The following is a 24,466-nucleotide window of genomic DNA, read 5'->3' as shown; positions in this document are numbered from 1 at the left end:
GATCTGTACGTCACAGCAATAGTAATTGTATAATAGTGTTATAGAAATCATGTTTCAATAAGTACACAGAAAGCTTAGATTTTTTTTCATCTCATGCTTTTACTTTTTTTGCGGGACCAATATGTTGATCTTACCCTGCTTTCATTCTACTGAATAAATCCAATTTTGCTTTAAAAATAAGTTTACTGTATACTTTATATTAACTTTGCAAAATCAGCCATGGATTTTTATACCCTTTTTTTTTTTTTTTTAAAGGAATACTTTAAATAGAATAATGTCTTACTTTTCACAAGCCTCCTGTATTTTTTTATCTAAACAGAAATGTGGAACTATAAAGAAGCTTTATGTATATTTCCAAGATCTCCTGTGTTTAAATGTACATGTGTTTACAACATACATTTACTGTATAACCTGCCCTGGACACACAAATGTATTCCAAACTAAGCCCATTTAAAATTAATTGTTGTTATGCAACTGAAATCAGGTATAGTGAGCATGGAGAATACCAGGATACTTATCAAATATCCAGATGTTCCCTGTATGAAGAAAATGACAGAATGCATTTGTAATCAAAATATAATTAACCACTTAAGCCCCGGAGGATTTGGCTGCTAAAGGACCAGGGGTTTTTTTGCGATTTTTTACTGCGTGACTTTAACGGACAATTGCGCGGTCGTGCGACGCTGTACCTAAACGAATTTGACGTCCTTTTTTTCCCACAAACAGAGCTTTCTTTTGGTGGTATTTGATCACCTGTGCGATTTTTTGATCACGCGCTATAAACAAAAAAAGAGCGTAAATTTTGCAAAAATAACAATATTTTTCACATTTTTTTATATGAAATTCCCCAAAAAAAAAAGTAAAAATCAAAATTTTTTAACATTTTTCGGCCAATTTGTTTTATGCTACCTATGTTTGGTAAAAAGAATCGCAAAAAGCGTATTTTGATTGGTTTGCGCAAAAGTTATCGCGTTTACTAACAAAGAGAAAGATTTTTGTCATTTTTGGTGTTTTTTTTTTTAACGCGTAATGGCGGCGATCTGCGATTTTTTTTTCGGTACTGCGACATTGCGGCGGACAGATCGGACCCTTGACTGACATTTTTGACACTTTTGGGGTTACCAGTGACATTACTGCAGTAATCAGTGCTATACATATGCACTGTTACTGCAAAAATGACACTGGCAGGGAAGGGGTTAACTTTATTGGACAGGGAGGGGTTAAGTGTGTCCTAGGGGCGTGCTTTCTACTGTGTAGGGACATTGCTATTGGTGTAAAAGCAAAGATCAACCGTTCTACATAGTAGAACGGTCAGATCTTTACTTTTACACAGGGAGAACTGACAGGCAGCTTGTTTACACAAGCTGCTCTGTCTTTCTCCCTTCACAGGAGCGATCGCAGTGTGACTGGCGGACATCGAGTCCGCCGGTCACACGCACTGACTTGCCTGTGAACGAGCCGCGGCGGGCGCGCGCCTCGGCGGGCGCGCGCCCGCCCGCTATAGGCTCGCAAGTCAGTGACAGGCGAGTGACGTACCGATACGTCACTCTGCCTGGCCGGGGCTGACCGCCGCAGTATATAGTCGTGCGGCGGTCGGCAACCGGTTAAGTCCAAAACTGGAAGACCCAAAGAGGCTCTACTGTAGCTGTAACACCCAAAAGTTGAAGATTCAGTGTCCCAAAGATTCATAAGGGTAAGCTGGTAGTGCAGCCCCATGTGGGTTATAAATAGTAGATAATACATTTAGGGATAAAAAAAGTTAGTCCTCTATCTGACTGATTTCATGGTTCCTGCAACAGAGGAAGGCAATGCCATTATCCTGATGTTCTCTATGCTTACTACACTTAATGTTCGTCGCATACCAACAATACATTTGGTATGTAACGTCAGCACTAGAAATATATTTTGGTGTGTAGGCAGCTAACATTAACATTGGCATACAAAACCTCCAAAACTCATAACTATTAATAATTGCAGTGCCATAGACAATAAGTTCTTGTGCAAATACATCAAATTACTCTGACCACAATTTAGATTTGAAAAGGGGGTGAGATACAATGCAGAATGGCAAAGTTTTTCCAGATGTAAAAACTCTACCCAGGGTATGTTTTATCATCTGACCCCTAGTAACTGTTTTTAGGGGGAAAGGGCTCCAGGAAAAGGGGTATAAACACAGGAGAGGAAAGAGAAGGGGAAAAGGACCAATAGGAGCAAAAAAAGGAAAATGTAAAGAATGGAACAGGTATTTTTAATTTGAGTTCAGTTAACTTGAACCCTAAAGACCTGGAAACCCATAGACAAGGGTAACAAAAATAAGCTCTTTAACCACTTCAATACAGGGCACTTTCACCCCCTTCCTGCCCAGGCCAATTTTCAGCTTTTAGCGCTGTTGCATTTTGAATGACAATTGTGCGGTACCTAAACCAAATTTATGTCATTTTTTTCCCACAAATAGAGCTTTCTTTTGGTGGTATTTGATCACCGCAAGGTTTTTTCTTTTTTGTTAAACAAATAAAAAAAAGACAGAAAAGTTTGAAAAAAAAAAGTTTTTTTGTTTGTTATACAATTTTGTAAATAGATACGTTTTTTCCTGCACTGATGAGGCTGCACTGACAGGCACTGATGAGGAGGCACTGATGGGGTGGCACTAATATGCAGCACTGATAGGCAGCACTGATGGGCACTGATATGTGGCAATGATAGGTAGCACTGATATGCAGCATTAGTAGGCACTGATAGGCTGCACTGCGGGGCACTGATAGGTGGCATTGATGGGCACTGATAGGTGGCACTGATGGGCACTGATAGGCAGCACTGATGGACACTAATAGGCAGCACTGATGGGCACTGATAGGTGGCACTGATGGGCAATGATAGGCAGCATTGATCGGTACTGATGGGCAGCACTGATGGGCACTAATGGGCACTGATAGGCAGCACTGGTGGGCAATAATGGGCACTGGTGGGTGGCACTGATAGATGGCAATGATGGGCACTGGTGGGCAGCACTGATGGGGAGGGCACTGGCGGGCAGCACTGATAAGGAGGGCACTGGCGGGCTCCCTGAGCCCTGATTGACATCCCTGGTGGCCATGATGGGCATCCCTGGGTTCATGGGTGGGCATCCCTGGGGTCATGGGTGGGCATCCCTGGTGGTTCTAGTGGCACCCCTCCCCGAGGGTCTGCACTGGTAATCAATGATCTGAATATCAGTGCAGACCTCTCCCCCCCCCCCTGTCAGGAGAGCCGCAGATCGGCTCCTCCTCTACTCGTGGCACCAACTAAGGAAAGACGATCAATGCCTCTTCCTGTGTACTATGTGACCAGCTGTGATTGGACACAGCTGGTCACATGGTAAAGAGCCTATGTCAGTCGGAGATGCGGTGTGTCAGATTGACATGCCGCATCACCGATCGCCGCTCTGCCCGCCCCCCCGTCAATCGCCTATAGGGCGGGCGGGAAGTGGTTAAGGCAAAACTCAATAAATTTCAAACATTAATTGATACACCAAAATTTTACAAGACAAATCTCTTTAAATAAATATTCTTTGCAGAGCCCTATATTTAGAAATTCCAGTAACTCAAGGTCCATACATACCAATTTGAGGAATGCGTCACTATTTAATTCTCCAAGTGGTTTGAGCTCTTATAAAACTGTATTTTATGATTTAGCTATTCAAGATGTGGAGTCCCTTTGGGTAAACAAAGCCTATGAGGATAGGAAATCCTTTTTAGGTATGAAAAGCTTATTAGCGAGAAAATAAAAAATTATAGTTAGACCTGCTGACAAAGGGGGCTCCATTGTTCTGTTGGATAAGGATAATTAGATGAAGGAGATGTAGATTGATTTGAATGACACAGACACTTATAAGCTTTTGGTGAAGGATCCCACTTTGGTTTTTAAAAGAGAGCTAAACCAATTAGTTGTGGAAGGTTATAAAAAGGGAATTCTCAGTAATAAGGAAAACAATATTTTATTCCAGCAACTCCTAGTATACATATTGTATATTATCTCCCTAAAGTACATACGGACCAAAAAAAAACACCAGGGAAACCCATACCTTATTAACCACTTTACCACCGGAGGATTTTCCTGCTAAAAGACCAGGGGTTTTTTTGCGATTTTTTACTGCGTGACTTTAACGGACAATTGCGCGGTCGTGCGACGCTGTACCTAAACGAATTTCACGTCCTTTTTTTCCCACAAACAGAGCTTTCTTTTGGTGGTATTTGATCACCTGTGCGATTTTTTGATCACGCGCTATAAACAAAAAAAGAGAGTAATTTTTGCAAAAATAACAATATTTTTCACTTTTTTTATATGAAATTCCCCCCCCCCCCCCAAAAAAATGTAAAAATCTAAATTTTTTAACATTTTCGGCCAATTTGTTTTACGCTACCTATGTTTGGTAAAAAAATTGCAAAAAGCGTATTTTGATTGGTTTGCGCAAAAGTTATCGCGTTTACTAACAAAGGGAAAGATTTTTGTCATTTTTGGTGTTTTTTTTTTAACGAGTAATGGCGGCGATCTGCGATTTTTTTTGCGGTACTGCGACATTGTGGTGGACAGATCGGACCCTTGACTGACATTTTTGACACTTTTGGGGGTACCAGTGACATTACTGCAGTAATCAGTGCTATATATATGCACTGTTACTGCAAAAATGACACTGGCAGGGAAGGGGTTAACAGTATTGGACAGGGAGGGGTTAAGTGTGTCCTAGGGGCATGCTTCTAACTGTAGTGGGACATTGCTATTGGTGTAAAAACAAAGATCAATGGTTCTACATAGTAGAACCGTCTGATCTTCATTTTTACACAGGGAGAACAGACAGGCGGCTTGTTTACATAAGCCGCTCTGTCTTTCTCCCGCTGTACCGGCGATCGTAGTGTGACCGGCGGACATCGGGTCCCCCAGTCACACTCCCGCACTCCTCCGTGAACGAGCCGAGGCAGGCGCGCGCCTCGGCGGGCGCGCGCTCGCCCGCTATTGGCTCTAGAAGGAGTGACAGGCGAGTGACGTAGATCTACGTCACTCTGCCTGGCCGGGGCCGACTGCCGCAGTAAATATACTGTGCGCAGTCGGCAAGTGGTTAATAAGGTCTGGAAAGCACATTGAATATTTTCTTCAGCCTCTGATAGTGTTGACATTGACATATCTTAAGGACAACAAAACAAGGGTTGAAGGAGCTTGCAGATATTGTTAGTAGTGAAGATTTTTTTCTAGCCACTGCAGATGTTGCATCGCTTTATATCAACTTACCATATAAATTTCATGAAAGCAGTGGAATACTATTTACAGTTAGTAATCCAGAGGCAGTTTATTCTGAAACTCTTTTATTTTGCTTTTCCTCCTAACTATTGTTGGTTCAATAGAAGTTTTTAATTTCAAATAAGGGTTTGTAGCAATGGGGGCCAGTTGCGCCTAGCCTAGCCAATCTGTTCACGGTTAGATGGGAATTTGATGTGATTTTTGGCTAAGAGCTATCACAATTAGTGTATTATATGTGATATATTAGATAATATTTAGTCTATTTAGAAATAAGATTTTGGATCTGTGCAGGTTTTTATGTCTAAACTTGATGAGTGATTGAGGCTTTATGGAATTTTAATGGATACACATTCAAGGGTGATGGAGAAACACTGAAATTGAATTTTGAAAGAATGTTTTCCTACAATGTAATTTGATTTATTTGCACAAGGACATAATGTTTATGGTGCTGCATTATTAATAGTTATTAGTTTAGAATACATTCTGGATATTATGGTTTATGATGCATCTGCCTTTTTGATAATCAAGAGCTTATGACCAGTTATAGGTCTTATGAGTATCTTCATGATTATAATGCCAGTGATTTATGGCATTATGGGATGCTCCCAAGGTTATGGATACATGCATCTATGATTAGCCATGAGTATTCTATGATTTTACAGCTACTTACAGTTAAAGTAATAAATTGTGGTGATCCTCGCACTACCACAGTAAAAAGTTATAAATCCAGGTGCCTCTAGTACCGAACTGTCACCTTAACAGAAATATTGGCCAATAATGCATAGAAATTGTACTGCACTCCTAGATGTTAACTCCTCCTTAGCTCTATCTATATTTAGGGTCAGGTAACTAGTATTGGATTCAGGTTTAAATCAAAAAATTGTGCCTCAATCGCATCTGTTGTCTATTAAATCTATGGATAAGAAGTGTATCTATGACATCAGGCTGAGTGTACTTAATCAAAATAAATTAATATTTGCAAAAAGAGGGGGACAGCGCTCAATAAATTATTCGTGAGAAATATATATACTGTATATAAATTATCAAAGAAGTATAAAGTGTAATCCAATAAATATCAAATAAATAAATGCATCAATTCATATAACATATTTCAATAAAGTGACCGTGCTTTGTGCCAAAAAAGTCAATTTAAATAAAGTGACAATGCATAAATCCTTGATAAAAAACATATAAATAATCTTTGTGCAAAAAAGCAGGTGCAAAGATAAGTGCTTGAAAGTGCTCAAATGTTCAAACAGGAATGTTTCTTTCGATTGTTATGAAAGGAGAAAAGAAGAAAATCCACCACCGGAGGTATAACTCACTTACCAGATGGCCCCTTGGGGTCTAGCATTGGTAAGTGGTGTGCTTGGCCTAATAACCTATACCTCAGGTCTTTCACAATCCTAGCAACACCCTTGATGTTAGTGCTAATTTCTGCCTCATGAGAACTACCTACCACCAGAAAAACGCCCAAAGAGAAGGAGGACCCTGTGCAACATGTGATCCGCCTGAAGGCTCCTGGAAAAGCCATACATAAGCTGAGGTCGGCATTCCATCCGGTTTGGATTTTATACACAGCACACCACTTACCAATGCTAGACCCCAAGGGGCCATCTGGTAAGTGAGTTATACCTCCGGTGGTTGATTTTCTTCTCTTCTCCTTTTATCACGATCAAAAGAAACATTTCTGTTTGAACATTTGAGCACTTTCAAGCACTTATCTTTGCACCTGCTTTTTTGCACAAAGATTATTTATATGTTTTTTTATCAAGGATTTATGCATTGTCACTTTATTTAAATTGACTTTTTTGACACAAAGCACGGTCACTTTATTGAAATATGTTATATGAATTGATGCATTTATTTATTTGATATTTATTGGATTGCACTTTATACTTCTTTGATAATTTCTATACAGTATATATATTTCTCACGAATAATTTATTGAGCGCTGTCCCCCTCTTTTTGCAAATATTCTGAAACACAAGTTGTTTTTGGACTAGCAGCTCAACGGTAATTCCCTTTATCATTTAATATTTATTATTAACCAGCACTGAGAGTCCTAGGCGCGGTCACGTGATTTAAAATCACCTCTTGTTTTTTTCCAAAATAAATTAATAAATAAATAAATAAATAGATAATATCCTTATTATAAATATTCGTGAATCGCATCTGCAATACAATAGACTGTATAATTAATCACATTTGCTTATATATGTGATGATGACAGGACACAAGTGGTTTGCACACTGTGCAATCAGAGCCTGAAGCGAGGCATAAACCTTCTCAACCTGAGCACAACCTGCATGACCAGGCATCTAAGTGCAAAGCACGAGCTGCAGTGGAGTAGACACCTCAAAAACCAAGAAAGGTCTCTGGCTCCTCCTGCTTCCTCTTCTGCTGCTGCAGTCTCTGCCTCTTCATCCACCTCTGTAGTGACAGTGGTACCTGCCACCCCGCAAACAGAGGATCTGCCAGCAACAGCACCACCTGGGTCACCAACAACCATCTCCACAATGTCCCCTGGAAGCATTCAGATTTCTATCTCCCAAACACTGGAGCAGAAGAGGAAGTACCCCCCTACCCACCCGCGATCCCTGGCCCTGAATGCCAGCATTTCAAAATTCCTGGCCTTTGAAATGCTGTCATTCCATCTGGTGGAGACACAGAGTTTTAAAAGCCTTATGGCGGTGGCTGTCCCACAGTACGTCGTGCCCAGCCGCCACTACTTTTCCAGGCAAGCCATCCCTTCCCTGCACAACCAAGTGGGTGTGCACTGCGCAACGCCATCTGTGGCAAGGTCCACCTAACTACGGATACATGGACCAGTAAGCACGGTCAGGGATGTTATATCTCCCTAACAGCACACTGGATAAATGCAGTGGCGGCTGGGCCTGAGGTGGATAGCAGTTTGGCGCATGTCCTTCCAGCACCAAGGATTGCAGGGCGCTTCAGTTTGCCTCCTGTTCCTAATTCCTCCTACTCCGCTTCCTCATCCTCTACCACCTCCTCATCCAGTCAGCATAACACCTTCACCACCAACTTCAGCACAGCCAGGGGTAAACGACAGCCGGCAGTTTTAAAACTTGCCTGTATGGGGGAAAAACCCCACACCACGCAGGAGTTGTGGAGGAGCATGGAACAGCAGACCGATGAGTGGTTGGTGCCAGTGAGCCTCAAGCCTGTTCTGGTGGTGTGCGATAATGGTCGAAATCTTGTAGCAGCTCTGGGCATAGCCAGTTTGATGCACATCCCTTGCCTGGCGCATGTGCTGAATTTTGTGGTACAGAGCTTCCTTAAAAATTACTCCGATATGTCAGAGCTGCTGCAGAAAGTGCGGACCATCTGTGTGCACTTTCGGCATTCTCACCCTGCTGCTGCAGCGTAACTTCGGCCTTCCCGCTCACCGACTCATATGTGACGTGCTCACAAGGTGGAACTCCACCTTGCACATGCTGGCCAGACTTATTGATTGACTTATTGACTTATTTATTGATAAGCGGAATAGAAAAACAGTATCCAATGGGTGTATCTCACTGTAACATATGCAGACTAGGCCACAATTTAATTTTTTTCCCCTAAATGGGTTTTTATTGATAAGCGGAATAGAACAACAGTATCCAATGGGTGTATCTCACTGTAACATATGCAGACTAGCCCGCAATTACATTTATTTCCCCTAAATGGGTTTTTATTGATAAGCAGAATACAATAACAGTATCCAATGGGTGTATCTCACTGTAACATATGCAGACTAGGCCGCAATTTTTTTTTTCCCCTAAATGGGTTTTTATTGATAAGCGGAATAGAACAACAGTATCCAATGGGTGTATCTCACTGTAACATATGCAGACTAGCCCGCATTTAAATTTTTTTCCCCTAAATGGGTTTTTATTGCAAAGCGGAATAGAACAGCAGTATCCAATGGGTGTATCTCACTGTAACATATACAGACTACGCTGCAATTAAAATTTTTTACCCTAAATGGGTTTTTATTGCAAAGCGGAAAACAACAGCAGAATCCAATGGATGTATCTCACTGTAACGTATGAATGAAACATTTTTATTTTTCCCTTTAATTGGTGATTTTTGAAGAGCAGATTTGAACAGCAGTGTCTAAACGCTGCATGACAGTGTCACAGTAAAGTATGAATGAAAAACTGAAAAATAATTGTCCCCTTAATTGGTGCTTGTTGAATAGCAGATTAGAACTGCAGTATATAAACGCTGTAAGTCACAGTAAAATATGAAGGAAAAAAGTTTTTTTTTCTTTTAAATCCAGATTAAGCAGACACATATGCACTGAGCTTGCATTACATGGCTGCTACATGCCGCATGCCTAACAGGTTGAACACTGTTGTTTTTTTCTGCTATTGAATAAAAAAAAACCCATTTGAATGAAAAACTGAAAAATATTTTTTTTCCCTAAAAACTGAAAAATAATTATGTTTCCCTTATATTGGTGCTTTTTGAAGAGCAGATTAGAAAAGCAATGTCTAAACACTGTATGTCAAAGTAAAATATGAAGGAAAAAGTTTTTTTTCTTTTTTAAATCCAGATTAAGCAGACACATATGCATTGAGCTTGCATTACATGGCCGCTACACGCCACATGCCTAATAGGTTGGATACGGTTGTTGTTCTATTCCGCTATTGAATAAAAAAAACATTTGCCTCGGAGGAATACACTATACAGCAGACTTAAACTATCCCCTCCAAATAGACTATGTTAGATTCATTGATACTTCGTATCCATCACTATGAGACCTTGGGGTGTTGGGAATCTCCCTGTACCCCGATGGTGTCTCATAGATCATACCCGAATAATTGCTCCTTATCATAAACTGTCATCATAACACATTTCAAGTTCAACCCTCTAAAGTTTTAACATAGAATTGTTGTTATTGTTATTCCTTGTTGCTATGTTTATCCACTCATGAACTCCAACAAGTTGTGACATCATGTGTTCACTCCTTAGCTAGATGGATACTTTGTTTGATTTTGCTTACACTTGTTACTGTATTACACTTCTTAATAAAGATATTTTGGAAAAAAAAACCCATTTGAATGAAAAACTGAAAATAAATTTTTTTCCCTAAAAACCGAAAAATAATTATTTTTCCCTTACATTGGTGCTTTTTGAAGAGCAGATTAGAAAAGCAGTGTCTAAACACTGTATGTCAAAGTAAAATATGAAGGAAAAAAGTTTTTTTCTTTTTTAAATCCAGATTAAGCAGACACATATGCACTGATTTTGCATTACATGGCCGCTGCACGCCGCACGCCGCCCACCTTACAGACTGATAAAAGTTTTTTTTCTCCCTCCTCCTTACTGGGCTCAGGTCAGGGCAAAAAGATTGTGCACTGCACCCCCACACAATAAAATCAATGTATATCGCTGTCTGATTAAAGAAGATTCTTCCTATTCTTTCCCTGAAAGCAATCTCCAGCCTGCCACTACAATAATCTCCTATCTCTCCCTTAGCAGCATCAGGAACCTGTTCCTAGTATAGTTAGAGCAGAGTGACGCGAGGCGCTATGTGATTCCAGCTTATATAGAGGCTGGGTCACATGCTGCACTGGCCAATCACAGCCACTAGTAGGCATGGCTGTGAAGGCTTCTAAGGGCACACTAGTTAAACGCTTGCTGATTGGCTGCCTTGCAGCTGTTGAAACCGCACCATTAAAACCGCACCAAAACATGAAATAACATTACCGAACAACGGACTGTATCCCGAACATACAGTGAAATGTTCGGGTCCGTGTCCGGGTACCGAATACCCAAAAGTCCGGTACGATCCCGAACAATACAATCCGGGTTCGCTCAACCGTAGTCTCTGTGTACTGTTTTATGTATTCATATGGTAGCTTTACTATTGAATCTTGTATTTGTTGATGCCCATGACCATTACTGTAGGGAAGCCCCTATAGATGCAATAAAAGAAAATACATGAGTTGGTTGACCTCTGAATTGTAACACTTTATTAGAGGTATTTTAACCACTTAAGCCCCGGAGGATTTGGCTGCTCAAAGACCAGAGCCTATTTTGCGATTCGGCACTACGTGACTTTAACGGACAATTGCGCGGTCGTGCGACACTGTACCCAAATGAAATTGACGTCCTTTTTTTCCAACAAACAGGGCTTTCTTTTGGTGCTATTTGATCACCTATTCAATTTTTACCTTTTGCGCTATAAACAAAAAAAGAGCGAAACTTTTTGAAAAAATAACAATATTTTTCAAATTTTTTTATATGAAATTCCCCAAAAAATGTAAAAATCAAAATTTTTTAACATTTTGAGCCAATTTGTTTTCTGCTACATATTTTTGGTTGAAAAAAATCACAATAAGTGTATTTTGATTGGTTTGCACAAAAGTTATTGCATTTACTAACTAAGGGAAAGATTCATGTCATCTTTATTGTTTTTTTTTTTTACGAGTTATGGCGGCGATCTGCGATTTTTTTTGTGGGACTGCAACATTGTGGCAGACAGATCGGATCCCTGACTGACATTTTTTACACTTTTGGGGGTACCAGTGACATTACTACAGTAATCAGTGCTATACATATGCAAAGAGACTGGAAAAAAAACTATCCCATAATACAGTGATGTCCTATTCATGACATATTAATTAATGAAATTCTGGACACACAGCACACTGGAAAAGAGTATTATTTTCACAGTTGACAATGTGGATGAATCCTGTTCAGATTTAATAAAGTACAGCACATATGTAAAAAAAAAATAGAAACAGTGTAGGCCTAAATTGAAAATATTTTCATTCATAATGTTTGATTAACTAAAGGAGTTGAGAATATTCACACAATGAACTGTGTGAATATTCATTTCAATTATCAAATCATGTGGAAAGCAATTCTGTATTTATGGACTTCATCTTAATGCGGAGCTCCACTCAAAAAGAGAAGTTCCGCTTTAAGACCTCCTCCCCTTCTCCTGGCCGTTTATTAAAAGTCAGCAGCTACAGTTTTTGTAGCTGCTGACTTTTCATTTTTACACAGGAGACTGGAGCTCCTCTTTAATATTCAAAGTTAGCAGGATTTCGTTTTTCAAAAACCTGGTAAATTAAAGTGAATATTCACACAATTTAGTGAGTTAAAAGTCTTAACTCCTATAGTATATGAGCCCAATAGCTACTGGGGGGCTTCTTCTGAACTGGTAAAGGGGTCCAAATGTTTATTTTGAGGTGGAACCATGTATTTTTCTTTCTTTAAAGTTTAAAGAAAAACTTGATTTAAATAAATAGGCATTAGATGAGCATTTTTTTTAAAGCATTGTTCATTTTGCCACTTAGCTCAGCCTGTATTTGCTGATTATTCTATTAAATGAGGCCAATTTACTAAACAAGTAGGGGCTTTTCACGTAACCAAAGTAATGGTAAGGCTCGGTTTGCACTAGTGCGGCTACAAAGTCGTGCTACTTCTAGCACGACTTCGTAGAGAAAGTAAACTGCGGCTTCAGTGAGTCTTGTCCCTCATATATAGAGGGAAGTCGCACTGAAGGCGGCTCAAAAGTAGTGCACGATCTACTTTTGAAGTCGCCGCAACTGAAGCCGCGGCAGTGGAAACGGGCCCCATTGAAAACAATGGCTTTTGACTTGCTGTGCGACTTGACATGTGTCAAGTCGCACCGCAAGTCGCACTAGTGGAAACCGAGCCTAACTTAGAAAAGTGTAATATGAATTAATGTATATAAAATAATTGTGGGTTTACTTTAAATACACAATGATGTGCAAGTGCAATATAAAATAAAAACAGGATGTTTCCTAGGATTTGATTAGTTGCCTAAAGTAAAAAATAGCTTGATTTTATTAACTAAGCCCTGTGAACATTATTTTGCTAAGTAAGCAGTCTATGTGACTTTACCTCCCACTTGCCATATAGACAAATGACGGTGGGCAGGATGCTCTGTCTTATGACGTCGCCCCAGTCTCACCATGCTTGCGCACCTGTGGGGGTGCACAGCGTGGTGATCGCGTGACCCTGATATCAGTAAAGAGCTGATGATGCTGCTCTTTACCTATGTGATCAGCTGTGTCCAATGTAAACCAGGAAATGCCGGTTATTGACTCTCACCGCCTCACACTGACAGGGTGTAAGGAGAGGAGAGCTGTTCAGGGGCATTTCCTCACAGGGGAGACCTGTAAAGATAATTGGGGCCTTTATCATGAGTGCCCTGATTATCAGTGCAGGCCAACAGTGCCCTTCAGTGATGCCAGTGTGTGCCCATCAGTGATGCAAATCTGTGTCCATGAGTGATGCAAGTCAGTGCTGCTTTTCAGTGTCCATCAGTGCCTGCTTCAGTGCTGCCCATTAGTGCCGCCTATCATTGCCCATAAGCGCTACTTATTAGTGAACATCAGTTCCACCTATAAGTACCCATCAGTGCCGCCTATTAGTGCTCATGAATGCTGCATATCAGTGATGCCTATCAGTGCCCATCAGTGCTGCATTTTCATGCCTCTTTATTAGTGCCACCTCATCAGTGCCCATGAGTGTCGCCTCATCAGTGAAGCCCTTCAGTGCAGCCTCATCAGCGCACATGAGTGAAGGAGAAAAATACTTATTTACAACATTTTTGTTTTTGATAACAAAAAATAAAAAACCCAATTGTAATTAAATACCACCAACATAAAGCTCTATTTGTATGACAAAAATGATACAAATTTTATTTGGGTACAGTGTTGCATAGCCGCGCAATTATCCTTCAAATTGTGACAATGCTGAAAGTTGGTCTGGGCAAGAAGGGGGTAAAAGTGCCCTGTATTGAAGCGGTTAATAATATAACCCGACTGGTTTCCATTTCATAATTCTCCAAATAGTCCAAAAAAGCATTTCAATAGTCAGACAAAGAGAAATGATTTGACCTCCCCTCAGCTTTATAAATACAGTCCCTCGATTTAAAATTGTGAAAATTTTAGTTGCATTTGTTTCTTCAGTCTGTTGCGAAAGCCACAATCGTGAAAAAGATACGTTAGATCCAATCAGCATCCCATAAACAATGAAGAAAATGCAGAGCTTTGATTTTAATAATGTGTTAAGCAAGGCATTGATAGCTGACAGTATAATGCAAAATGTAAGCATAGCAATTAAATCAGCGAGCTATTACATATGATTAAGGTTGCTTTTTTTTTCTTGCTTTTTGTTTTTATTCATGCTGCAAAATCAAGACAGAAGAAGAAAAAAGATGGGTAATTTAAGTTCTATCTTTACTTTCAAATGGAATTCTTAAACCTGAACTCCAGGAATATATGAGAAATGCAGTTTTGTTCCCCTTAAAATATTGACCTAATATATATTATTACATGCTGCTACAGTAAGTACTTGAATCTTGGTATCGATCACCTGTCACCCTCTGCAGAGCAGGACTCAGACTGGCAGGGGGAGAGGTAATAACCAATTAGGCTCTGCTGCAGTGCACATGTGCTGAAAGGCATTGAAAGAGGTGTGTGCTGTAGTCAGCAAGCTGGGGTGTATTTTGACTAGTATTCTGTAACAAGCTGTGATGCTTTTTTTGGCATTGGTGTCTTGATCATATAAGTGGCTGCACAGAATAACAAGTCAGTTAGCAGATAAAGCAAATTCCAAATGTAGTAACTGATTTGTATTTTTAGCAGATTTCCTGGAGTTCAGCTTTAAATATTAGTAAAAACATATATTTTTTTAAAACTATTTCTTTGATCCACTATGTAACTATAGGACTGTTTTGTATGAACTTTAGTAGAATGCAATTATTTAAAAAATATATATATATATATATTGTTTTATTAAATGCAGTAACTGCAGCAATCAGTCAGAATGCACTCTGATAAAGTTAGACCTTTATGTATTGGATTTTGTTTGGTCGCTTTGCTTATTGCCCTTAAAGCGACTCTGCCGCTTAAAAAAACGTTTTTAAAAAAAAAGAAGTACCTGCAAAGAAGCAAGGGAATACTTACCTCTCTTGCTGCCCACACAGCTAAACACTGCTCTGATGCCAAAAATCCCTGCCTGGCGTTTCTTTTAAAATTGACATTTCCAGGAGTGTCATTCTTCTGTATCCTCTGGTATTTCCTCTGACCTCTTACATCACTATTGTGGTTACATGAGGGTCATCAGAAGGAACCACTAAGCACAGAAGGACACAAAAGAGACATGCTCTAGCAAGAGAAATACATACTTACTTGCTTCTGTTCAAGTTCTTTGTTTTTTTTTAAGCAAATTTGTTTAATTGAGAGAGTTTCTTTAAAGTTACCAATTAAGAATAACGCAGAACGTTTTTAAAAATGAGAACTTTTTTTTTTAAATGAAACTGAAAGTGTCTAGCTTTCTTCTTCTTGGGGTAAAACAGAAACAAATCATACTTTTACAACTCTGTAATGCTGCAAAAGATGGTATGTATTACCAAATTATATAGATTTATTTGTTCCACAATTTTCTTACATAAACAAATTTTGTGTACCCAGATGACCTCTACTAGCTGAAAAAGTATCCTAGATTTAATAACATAACCAGAAAACCGCATCTTACATTGAATAGCTGATACAAATTACAGCCATTTTATTCTTTCTGGAATAATACAAGATTACATTGACCATATTTCCTTTTCAAACTACATAGTGTCTGCATTTTAGTTTACTTAGAGTTTTTCCAGCTACAATAGCACATTTGGAAAAGTAAGATAAGGACAATTCAATGTACGGCAAACTCAATATACTCAATATATTTGCTTTTTCGTGCTGCAGATCTGATAGTATTGTGGTGCGTTATGCTGTGGTCTTTCAAAGTGCCAGCTCTGAATCTAAAAATAAAATTGATGAGACACCTACTATCACATCTAACAAAGTTGAAAATGGTAAAAATGAAGAGGCAAAAGAAATGTCATATACTGTGATGGAACTGAAGCAGATGGTTGCTATGGCCTTACAAGATGATCGATCTCTGGCCGTAGACCTCCAAACACTCTTATTTTCAGATGGTGAGTAAATAGAGTATGAGTTAGTCCTGCTTTTAGTAGATATAAAGAAAAAAAATAGATTTTTGTTTGTTTTTAAGAAATCATTATATGTGATACTGTACATTATCAAGTGTCAAAGAGAGTAGGCAGCTTTCATGATCTTTATGTTATATTTAACATTTAGTGACTGTTAGAAGCCACTTTGTTTGCATGTGAATGTGTTTTCTTTTTGAAATATTGATTTTCTTTAAACTGTAAATCAGTGGAACTGCCAATACAACCTATCACAACACCAGCATTATTAAAGAAATGTCCAGTATAAGGGCCTATGTTCACGGACTTTGGGCGTGCCTCCATGGGTAAATGCAGCTTGTTTTTTACATGAGTTTGAGACATTTCTGAGATATTTATAATTCATTGATATACAACCTGCAGTTGACCTCTTTCTGACCTGAATTGGACCTGCTTCAAGCTACCTTTTCATTTTCATAAACTTATGTGGGGACAGAAGCAGTTCTGTCATCAAAACAGGCCCTTCATCATAGTGATGGTTTACATAATTTCATACAAATAACTGGCCTAAATTCAGATCTAATAACTCAGTTATCAAACATAGCTTAAACTCATTGTAAAAATACACCTAAGTCATGACAAGGTTGCATAGTGATTCACGTTTGTAGCTTCTTGCTTTGCAGATTTTCTGAGATGCTGTGCTGACAGTTTTTTTCATGTATTTATAATGCTGCAACCTACAAGCTGTCAAACGAGGAAAACAGCCGGGTGGCTTTTGAAACCTGTGAATGAATTAACAAAAGCTGCAAATAAAATGGGCAAAATCAAACAAAAGCAACAACTTGGAAAACTGGTACAAAAGCATAGATGGCTATAAAAAAAAAAAAAAAAAAATGACATTGACAATGTATTGCTTGTGTATGTTATTTTTTATATATTTTCAAATAGTATACTTATTCCACAAATTCAAAATGTCAACACTTTCTAGACAGGAAAAACATAACACAAAAAATAATAAATTAAAACAGTGAAATCTAAATATAGGAAGCTAATTAATGGATTCCATACACTCTACAACTGAGTGATTTTATTGAGTTGAACAGGAAAAATAGGTAAATTATACAATGTATACAATTTGGCAGTGTAACAATATTGCACCTTTACACATTTCCAGTGTTTTTTCTAAAGAATACCATAGCAAGAGATAGCAGCAAGGTATGGCCTTCAGAACCAATAATACATGGGGTCTTGCATTAAGCAGTTCAGAAAATCTTTAACTATTCTCTGTTATGAACAGTTGACACCTTTCCAGAGAAATTAATAAATTAGTTTAAAGTAAAGAACCTAGATTACCTTTTTATCTCTTGTGTCATTATATTCCTCATGATCTTCATTTGGACCCCAACGTACTACTCCATCATATGATTAGTAATCACAAGCCCCAGACATTTAGTGAAATGGCATAATTATTATAAGTTATTATTAAAAGAGACACTAGCAATATGAGGTGCTCCTGTGACACAAGACATTGGTGCTAGGATACTGAGTGAAACTGAATGAATCAGATACCAATATTAATAGCAAGTAACTGCACAGAGAGACAAAAAAGGATAGCAATCCAGATCTCCAGCAAAAGTAATAAAAGCTATTATTAAAGGTTGCTGACAGCTAAATGGAGGATGGGAAGGAATTCCAGAAAAACTATTAAGATAAAAATAAAAGCAGATACAAAAGCACAAACTAGCATAGTGTACTAATTAATAATATGTATTCATATGAATGGAGTAAAAATTCACTCACAAATGAGATGAGGTGACAAGCGGAGAACAATTGTATAGTTCACACAGACAACATGGCAAAGGCCCGCAGCCATCGATCGAACAGAATGTGGGTGCCCAAGGTAAAGCAGTGTGGACAATTAGGGCCCAGTCTGTCAACGGTCACATGAACAAAGTTCAGGAAAATCCTTTCCCTTCATCATCCTGATGTTGTGAAAGTAAAGACTGGGTGGGCATTATTGTTGTTATTCAATCACTTTAGAGTATTTATGGGTGCATATTTATTTATTTTATTTAAAAAAATATATATATTTTATATAAATAAAAAAATGTGAACGACTATGCCATGCTGGTTTGTGCTAATTGAAGAAGGAAAAATATATTGCATTTGGCCTATTACATTTTTTTCTGAGTTCTCTGTTACAGTCTTGCAAGTTGAGCATTTAAGTATATCTACAGCCAAACCTTTTTTTTTTTAAATATAGGATGGGGTAGGGGTGGGTTAAGTGTCAGTATACTTATTCCTGTCCTATAGAAGCAGCAGGATGTAAGAAGAAAACCTCTACAAAGTTAGGGCAATTTCCTTCTTAGAGAGCTGTCTTCAGAACATTTGCCCCCATTGAAACTCATCTCTTGCTCTAGTAACAGCTGTAAAATCTTGGACTTCCTATTACTTTCTGTCTCATGGACAATGGTCACCATACCAAATAGAAAGGATGAATCTTGCCAGCAGGTACAGCCGGTGCACAAAAAAACAATAAAAACCTTATATGGGTTGTAATTCTTTTCTATCCAAAATGTAAAAAAAGTTAAAAAAAAATGTTGGGTTTAGAAGCACTTTAGCCTCTAAATGTGTTGCTTTTGTGCATTGTACTTTTTTTTTTTTAACTCAGCATGTACTTTTGTGTACAAAATTATGCATTTTTCCATTTTGCAATTTTATTTAGAGTTTTATGTAAATATGTATTTGCCTGACTTCACATATACAATAGAACATATTGGTAATATCAAATTATATATGCATAATCAGTTTTATTCTCTTACATGAAATTTGTAGCTGTGTGTGTCCATCTTTTGCAATATATCAGAAAGGTTATTTGAAAATATGTGTGATTACAATATGGCAGTAGAGAGTCATTATACATTACTTATGGAATGTAGATCAGACATCATTACTGAAAAAGGTTTTCATTGCAAGCTAAGTGCTGTGAATAGCCAGTAAACATCACTCAATATAATATTAGTCTATATTAGTTCTGAAAACATCTCTTTTGAAAATTATGGCAAGTGCTCACAAGACCTATTCAGAAAGGATAATGACTGGCCACCTCAGCTGCAAGATTTGATTGAAATGTATTTCCTACATATAAGCAACAAAAATAAACAGTGAACTGCTCATTGTTTCAGTTCTATGTTCAAAAAAATCATTTTTGCATTTTTTTTTATATCATGCCCAATGTCAGTTCATCCAAAACTATTAGTTAAGACAGGATAGTGGATGTTGGTGGCCTAAATTACAGTGTCTCCTTATATCTTAAGGTAAATTGTATAGGCCAATATTTCCACCTGTCTCCCTTTTCTGTAAAATAAATAAACGTTCAGACAAAAACACTGAGTTTTGTCTGTGAATTCAAATTTGGAAATTTCCTGGAGTAATTTGAAAACGTCGGTAAGTGTTAAAACACGAGATTTCTAAGGTTGCTTTGTGATATTTTTACTATATTATTGCTATATTTATTGCTTAATTATTTCATACCTTGAAGCTCATTTAGATTTCTTGTAATGATAATTGTACAATATCACAGACGGTTGCATACAGTTGGACAAGAGCTTATAGCATTTTATTTCATTAGATCCAGATATACCTTCAGAGCAACCAGAAAGTGATGGTCCTTCACCAACCACTGTGCTAACATCCATAATGAAGACTGATTTGGTAAGCTCACATGCCAAAAGTTTGTCCTCCATGCTATTACAAAAGTGAAACAAGAATAGTTAGGTAATACAGCTCTTTAAATATGTAAATACATTTAGGTTTGAGTAAGGTTCAGGGGCACAGTATTTTCAATATAAAGCTAAGATCTAGAACATAAGGGCATAACCTAAAACTAACAGGAGGAAAGATCAAAACTAACCCTAAAAAGATAATTTAAACATGCCTGGAACAAAAGGAAGATAGCATACTGAATGAAAAATGTTAGGGGGATTTAATGGGGTTTGTGAAATAGAAACTAGGTGTAGGCAAAGTTGTAAAATATTGAATATATAAAAGATGTAGTGAAGATTATTTTTTTCAGCGTCTCTGGCTAGTGCGTTTCTTCATAAAGTTCTACATAGGTGAGATTATTTACTGGTGCACGTTTTCTGTACAAGAAATCAGTTACACTAGGAAGACAACAAAATAGCCATCTCCTGTGATAAATATTTTCTTGTTCAAACATTTTATTGAAGAACAAAATAAACAGGTAACAACAATTGGTAAACAGAGTGACAAGATAAGTACAATCCACATCTGCTAACAGAATAACGGTGGATAAGAGGCAACAAGGGGGGCTGTGGCTTGAGATCTGTGAACGGCTTTGCCAGCCCATGGGCACCCCATAAAGGGAACACGTTGTGCCCAAGTGGGGGGACGCGGCCGAGCAGCTAGTGAATCAAGGGCGAACATAGCCCAATATCACAGCAGCACGTGAGAAAGGATAGGTGGGCGTGAGAATCCACATGGTTATCCAACTAGATGGGGAAAACAGAGGTTACAATCAGTAAAACCAAGAAAGCAGGCTAAACATGGGGGCCTGCGTGGTGTACTCCGTTGTTCTTTATAGGCTCAAACAAGTGTGTTGTTGGTGCCAGAACAGAATTAGGTGGAGAGGTGGAGCAGGGGGGGGAGCAGAAGGGGGACAAGGGGAGGGGGGGACAGAGGGGGAGGTAAAGCAGAAAAAGAGGGGGAAGGTGGAAAGGTGTGATAAATATTTTCAAAAATGGTTATTGCAACCATTGCAGCTTTCTAACAGATATCAAGAAGGACCCAACTGATTACAACATGGTAGTGATAAGCAAAGAAATTCCATAAGGGTGGAATCAGCGTACATTATGCATTATGTCATACTATGTGTCTTAATGAAGCAACAAGACCTTGAGGGAAATATAATTTTTAAAATACTTTAGCTTTTGCTAATAGCACTGCTATTTTTTAGATTAAAAGTAATATGGTCTCTAATTTGTAACTGATGGCCGATCCGAAACTGAAACAATATCTATTTGTAAGTGTAGTTGAATAATAATTGTGCAGGAATAGCTAAATCATTCAAGGGTCAAAAGGTTCACCTACATTCCACATCCACTTCCACATTCCATTTTTTTTAAGAGTTTAAGGTGTATATTTATAAAGCAGTTGAGATAACTTTCAACAAACATTCACTGGTGTTGAATCAACCACCATCATTTAAAACACAGGTGCCAGGAAAATGCACCTGCAGTAAATATTTGATATATGTCAGATTAACTGATTTATAAATACACCTTAAGGTCCCATTTAGATATTGCGTTGCAGAGATGAGTGTTCCCATTCATGATTTTCAAAGTGCCCTTTGACATAGGGCAGTCTATTCACGTCAATGCATATTGGTAGCCCAATAGAAGCTACTGCTCCTTTTTGGGAGACCAGTTTAGCGCAATTTTTTTAATGTGCATTTTGCCACGATAGCCTTGTGGTTTTATCGCAGCAGAATCTCACCGCATTTTGGGCGCCATTAAGAATAATGGCACCCAAACATGTGTTGTGTGCTTTGCCATAATTTGGAATTACGTGCAAAATTGCGGCAATTCTGCCAGTGATTCCAAATCCTCTAATGTGAACGGGGCCTACAAGTTCTGTTATCAGTCAAAACTCTTACCCTCTAGCACTAAAAAGGGTGATAAGTCTTAAAATTTTAACAAATGAGAAACAAAGCTTTACAAAAAATGCGATAGACTGTAGTGTGATAGACTGTATATCAGTGTTAGACGAGAGAAGAGCCATAGTAAACGCTTTGTTATTATCTATCTGTTAACAAGGACGGCACTATATGACTATTTTCAGGCATATTTATTAAGTCTATATATTGTCTGTAGAACGTAACCCACATGTATACATACTAAATCAAGTAAATAATTATAAAAGTGTATGTATAAACAAAATTCATTATTGCAAGTTATAAATTAGGGTTGGAAGGAATAGGAAACCCCTGTCAGTCCTTTTAACCCTTCTCCACCCTAGCCAAATCTAAAAAAAAAAACAAGTTTTAGCTATAGATATGTTTTAAACCATACTATAACATATTGTAGTGTATTTATTTAACATTGTAAATACCTTTATCATTAAATGGATTTGCAAGACCTTGCTTTGTCTTTAACACTCTGTCATGCAGTAGAAAATAATTATAATAATAAAAAAATAATTAATAAAAAAATATTTTCTCTATGTACAGTATGACACAAAACCATTTTTTTTATATTAGGCCACATTTCTAAGTTTGCATGAGGTTGGTCAGTTTCTCACAATAACAAATCAAGTTTTTCAATTTTCACTTCTATAGGGTAGTAAAGTGTAGGGAATAATGTATTTGATTTATGAGAATATATCATACTACTGCAGACAATATTTCCTTCAAGCACACCCTATTTAAAATGAGTGCTCTTAATGGCCTCTGATGAGATATCAGTGGACAGGGTGCAGGCATGTTGGAAGATCTTAACCTAGAACTGATAGGGTTGATTAACTAAAGGCAAATAGGCTGCTCAGTGCTCACTTTGCAAGGGAAGTTGTAATTTCAAGGGTTGTAAATGTAATGAAATTTTACTTTGCAAAAAATACCCATTCACCTGCAAGAAAGATAAAAAAAAAGCATTTTTGCCTGCACATTGTTGGATGATGAAAGTCAGTAGAGTTTCACCTCAAAAAAACTCAAAGTGCAACTCCCCTTTCAAAGTCAACAGTCTATTTGTCTTTAGTAAATCACACCCATAAAGTCAAGCTCCTAGTAGTATGGTAAAACAAGCAGAGAGCATTTCCTACCTAATGAAAACAATATCAGCCACCTTTTGTTACCTGCTGTTAGGCACACCTTTTAAATATATAAAATAGCTGACATGTTTACTTTAAGTGGATGTAAACCCTCTCCTATACCCAGTGATGTGGTGAATAGCCTCAGATGATACACAGAAATTAAACAAATCCCCCTACACAAGTTTTACACGTATATGTGCAGTCTTTCCCTTTCTACATTCTTTGTAACGTGCAGATTGTGTTATAAAATCCTTCTTCCTCATTCAGCAGTGGGTGTGGAGTCTGGGCATGCACTGTGTGTGAGCTGATTGGAGGAAAGGCACATACCCCCTCCCCCTGCTCCACATAGGCAGAGGAACGAGGAAATATGCAGAGCTGTACTGGGAATAGACAAGCTCTCTGCTTATCTATCTCTAAGTTCCCTCCATGGCACAAAATTCCAGATGCTGTTATCTCGTGTGTGGAGAGCTTGTCAGAAGTTATCATGCTGATAACAGAGAAACGGAGCAGCAGAAAGACACAGCACTTTGGCTGGACTATTAACTTGTTTCGCGGTTTGATGGGCACCTCAGAAGCAAAAAAGACAGTTCAGTCTTTCAAACGGACAGTAGAAAAGCAAAAAAAGCTTTGACCTGCACATGCTTGCAGTAACCAGGCTCAAAGCAACGTGGAATCTCTTCTGCGGCCCTGCAGCGACAAATGGGTTTGCTTTTCTACTGTCCGTTTGAAAGACTGAACTGTCTTCTACAATTTTGCTTCTGAGGTGCCCATCAAGGCTGAACTATTGCAACACTGAACAGATGAAAAACTAGAGATCGCTGTACTGAATGACATGTTTTAATCCACCTGGATGAGAGGAGCCATAAGGATCCGGATGGATGATTACTAGGATTTTATCTATACAAGCTTTAAAGTATATTCTAAGGTGAGCACCCACTCACAAGGGGGTGCACGGTTGCTATTCATTGTGACACCCTGGTCACTCATCACTGGGAGCACTAGCCACCCTTAGTTGGCTGATTCACTATTTTGAACTATATATTTTCAGCACTTTTTTCACGTGAACTTATTACTGGACTTTCTTTGCAATATTTGCACATATATATATCTTCTGCACTTTATTTACGCTATTATATATTTGTACCTTTATCGCATTTGCACTTTATATGTGGAGCATTATTGCACGTTTTCTGACCTATATTATGTTTATGTGAATTTATTTTAAGATATAGATATTTATATCCCTTAAGAGGTTTCGATTATTTTATTATATGCGCAGCACTATTTATTTTTTTACATTGTTCACACTGGTATGAGAAGTGGAGTGTCTGCAGCAAATTTATGCACACTTAACTATATAAGTATAGTTAGTTTGAACTTGCAGCTTACCACACTAAGTAC

At 38.2% G+C, this 24,466-nt stretch overlaps 1 protein-coding gene across 1 annotated transcript in view; it reads left to right on the top strand.

Annotated features, from left to right (window-relative positions):
• The window catches only part of IMPG1 (interphotoreceptor matrix proteoglycan 1), a 348,223-nt gene that overhangs the window by 168,710 nt on the left and 155,047 nt on the right, over positions 1-24,466 (top strand). Inside the window, exons 9-11 of the mRNA XM_082249671.1 lie at positions 14,463-14,483; positions 16,017-16,249; positions 19,872-19,954. Of these exons, the coding sequence (XP_082105797.1) occupies positions 14,463-14,483; positions 16,017-16,249; positions 19,872-19,954 (337 nt within the window). The remainder of the gene's footprint in view (positions 1-14,462; positions 14,484-16,016; positions 16,250-19,871; positions 19,955-24,466) is intronic.

Source organism: Pelophylax lessonae (assembly GCF_965119305.1).
Source record: "Pelophylax lessonae genome assembly, chromosome: 3".
NCBI classification, from domain to species: domain Eukaryota; kingdom Metazoa; phylum Chordata; class Amphibia; order Anura; family Ranidae; genus Pelophylax; species Pelophylax lessonae.
The sequence above is the reverse complement of the archived record's forward strand: the minus strand, read 5'-3'. Positions and strand labels throughout refer to the sequence as shown.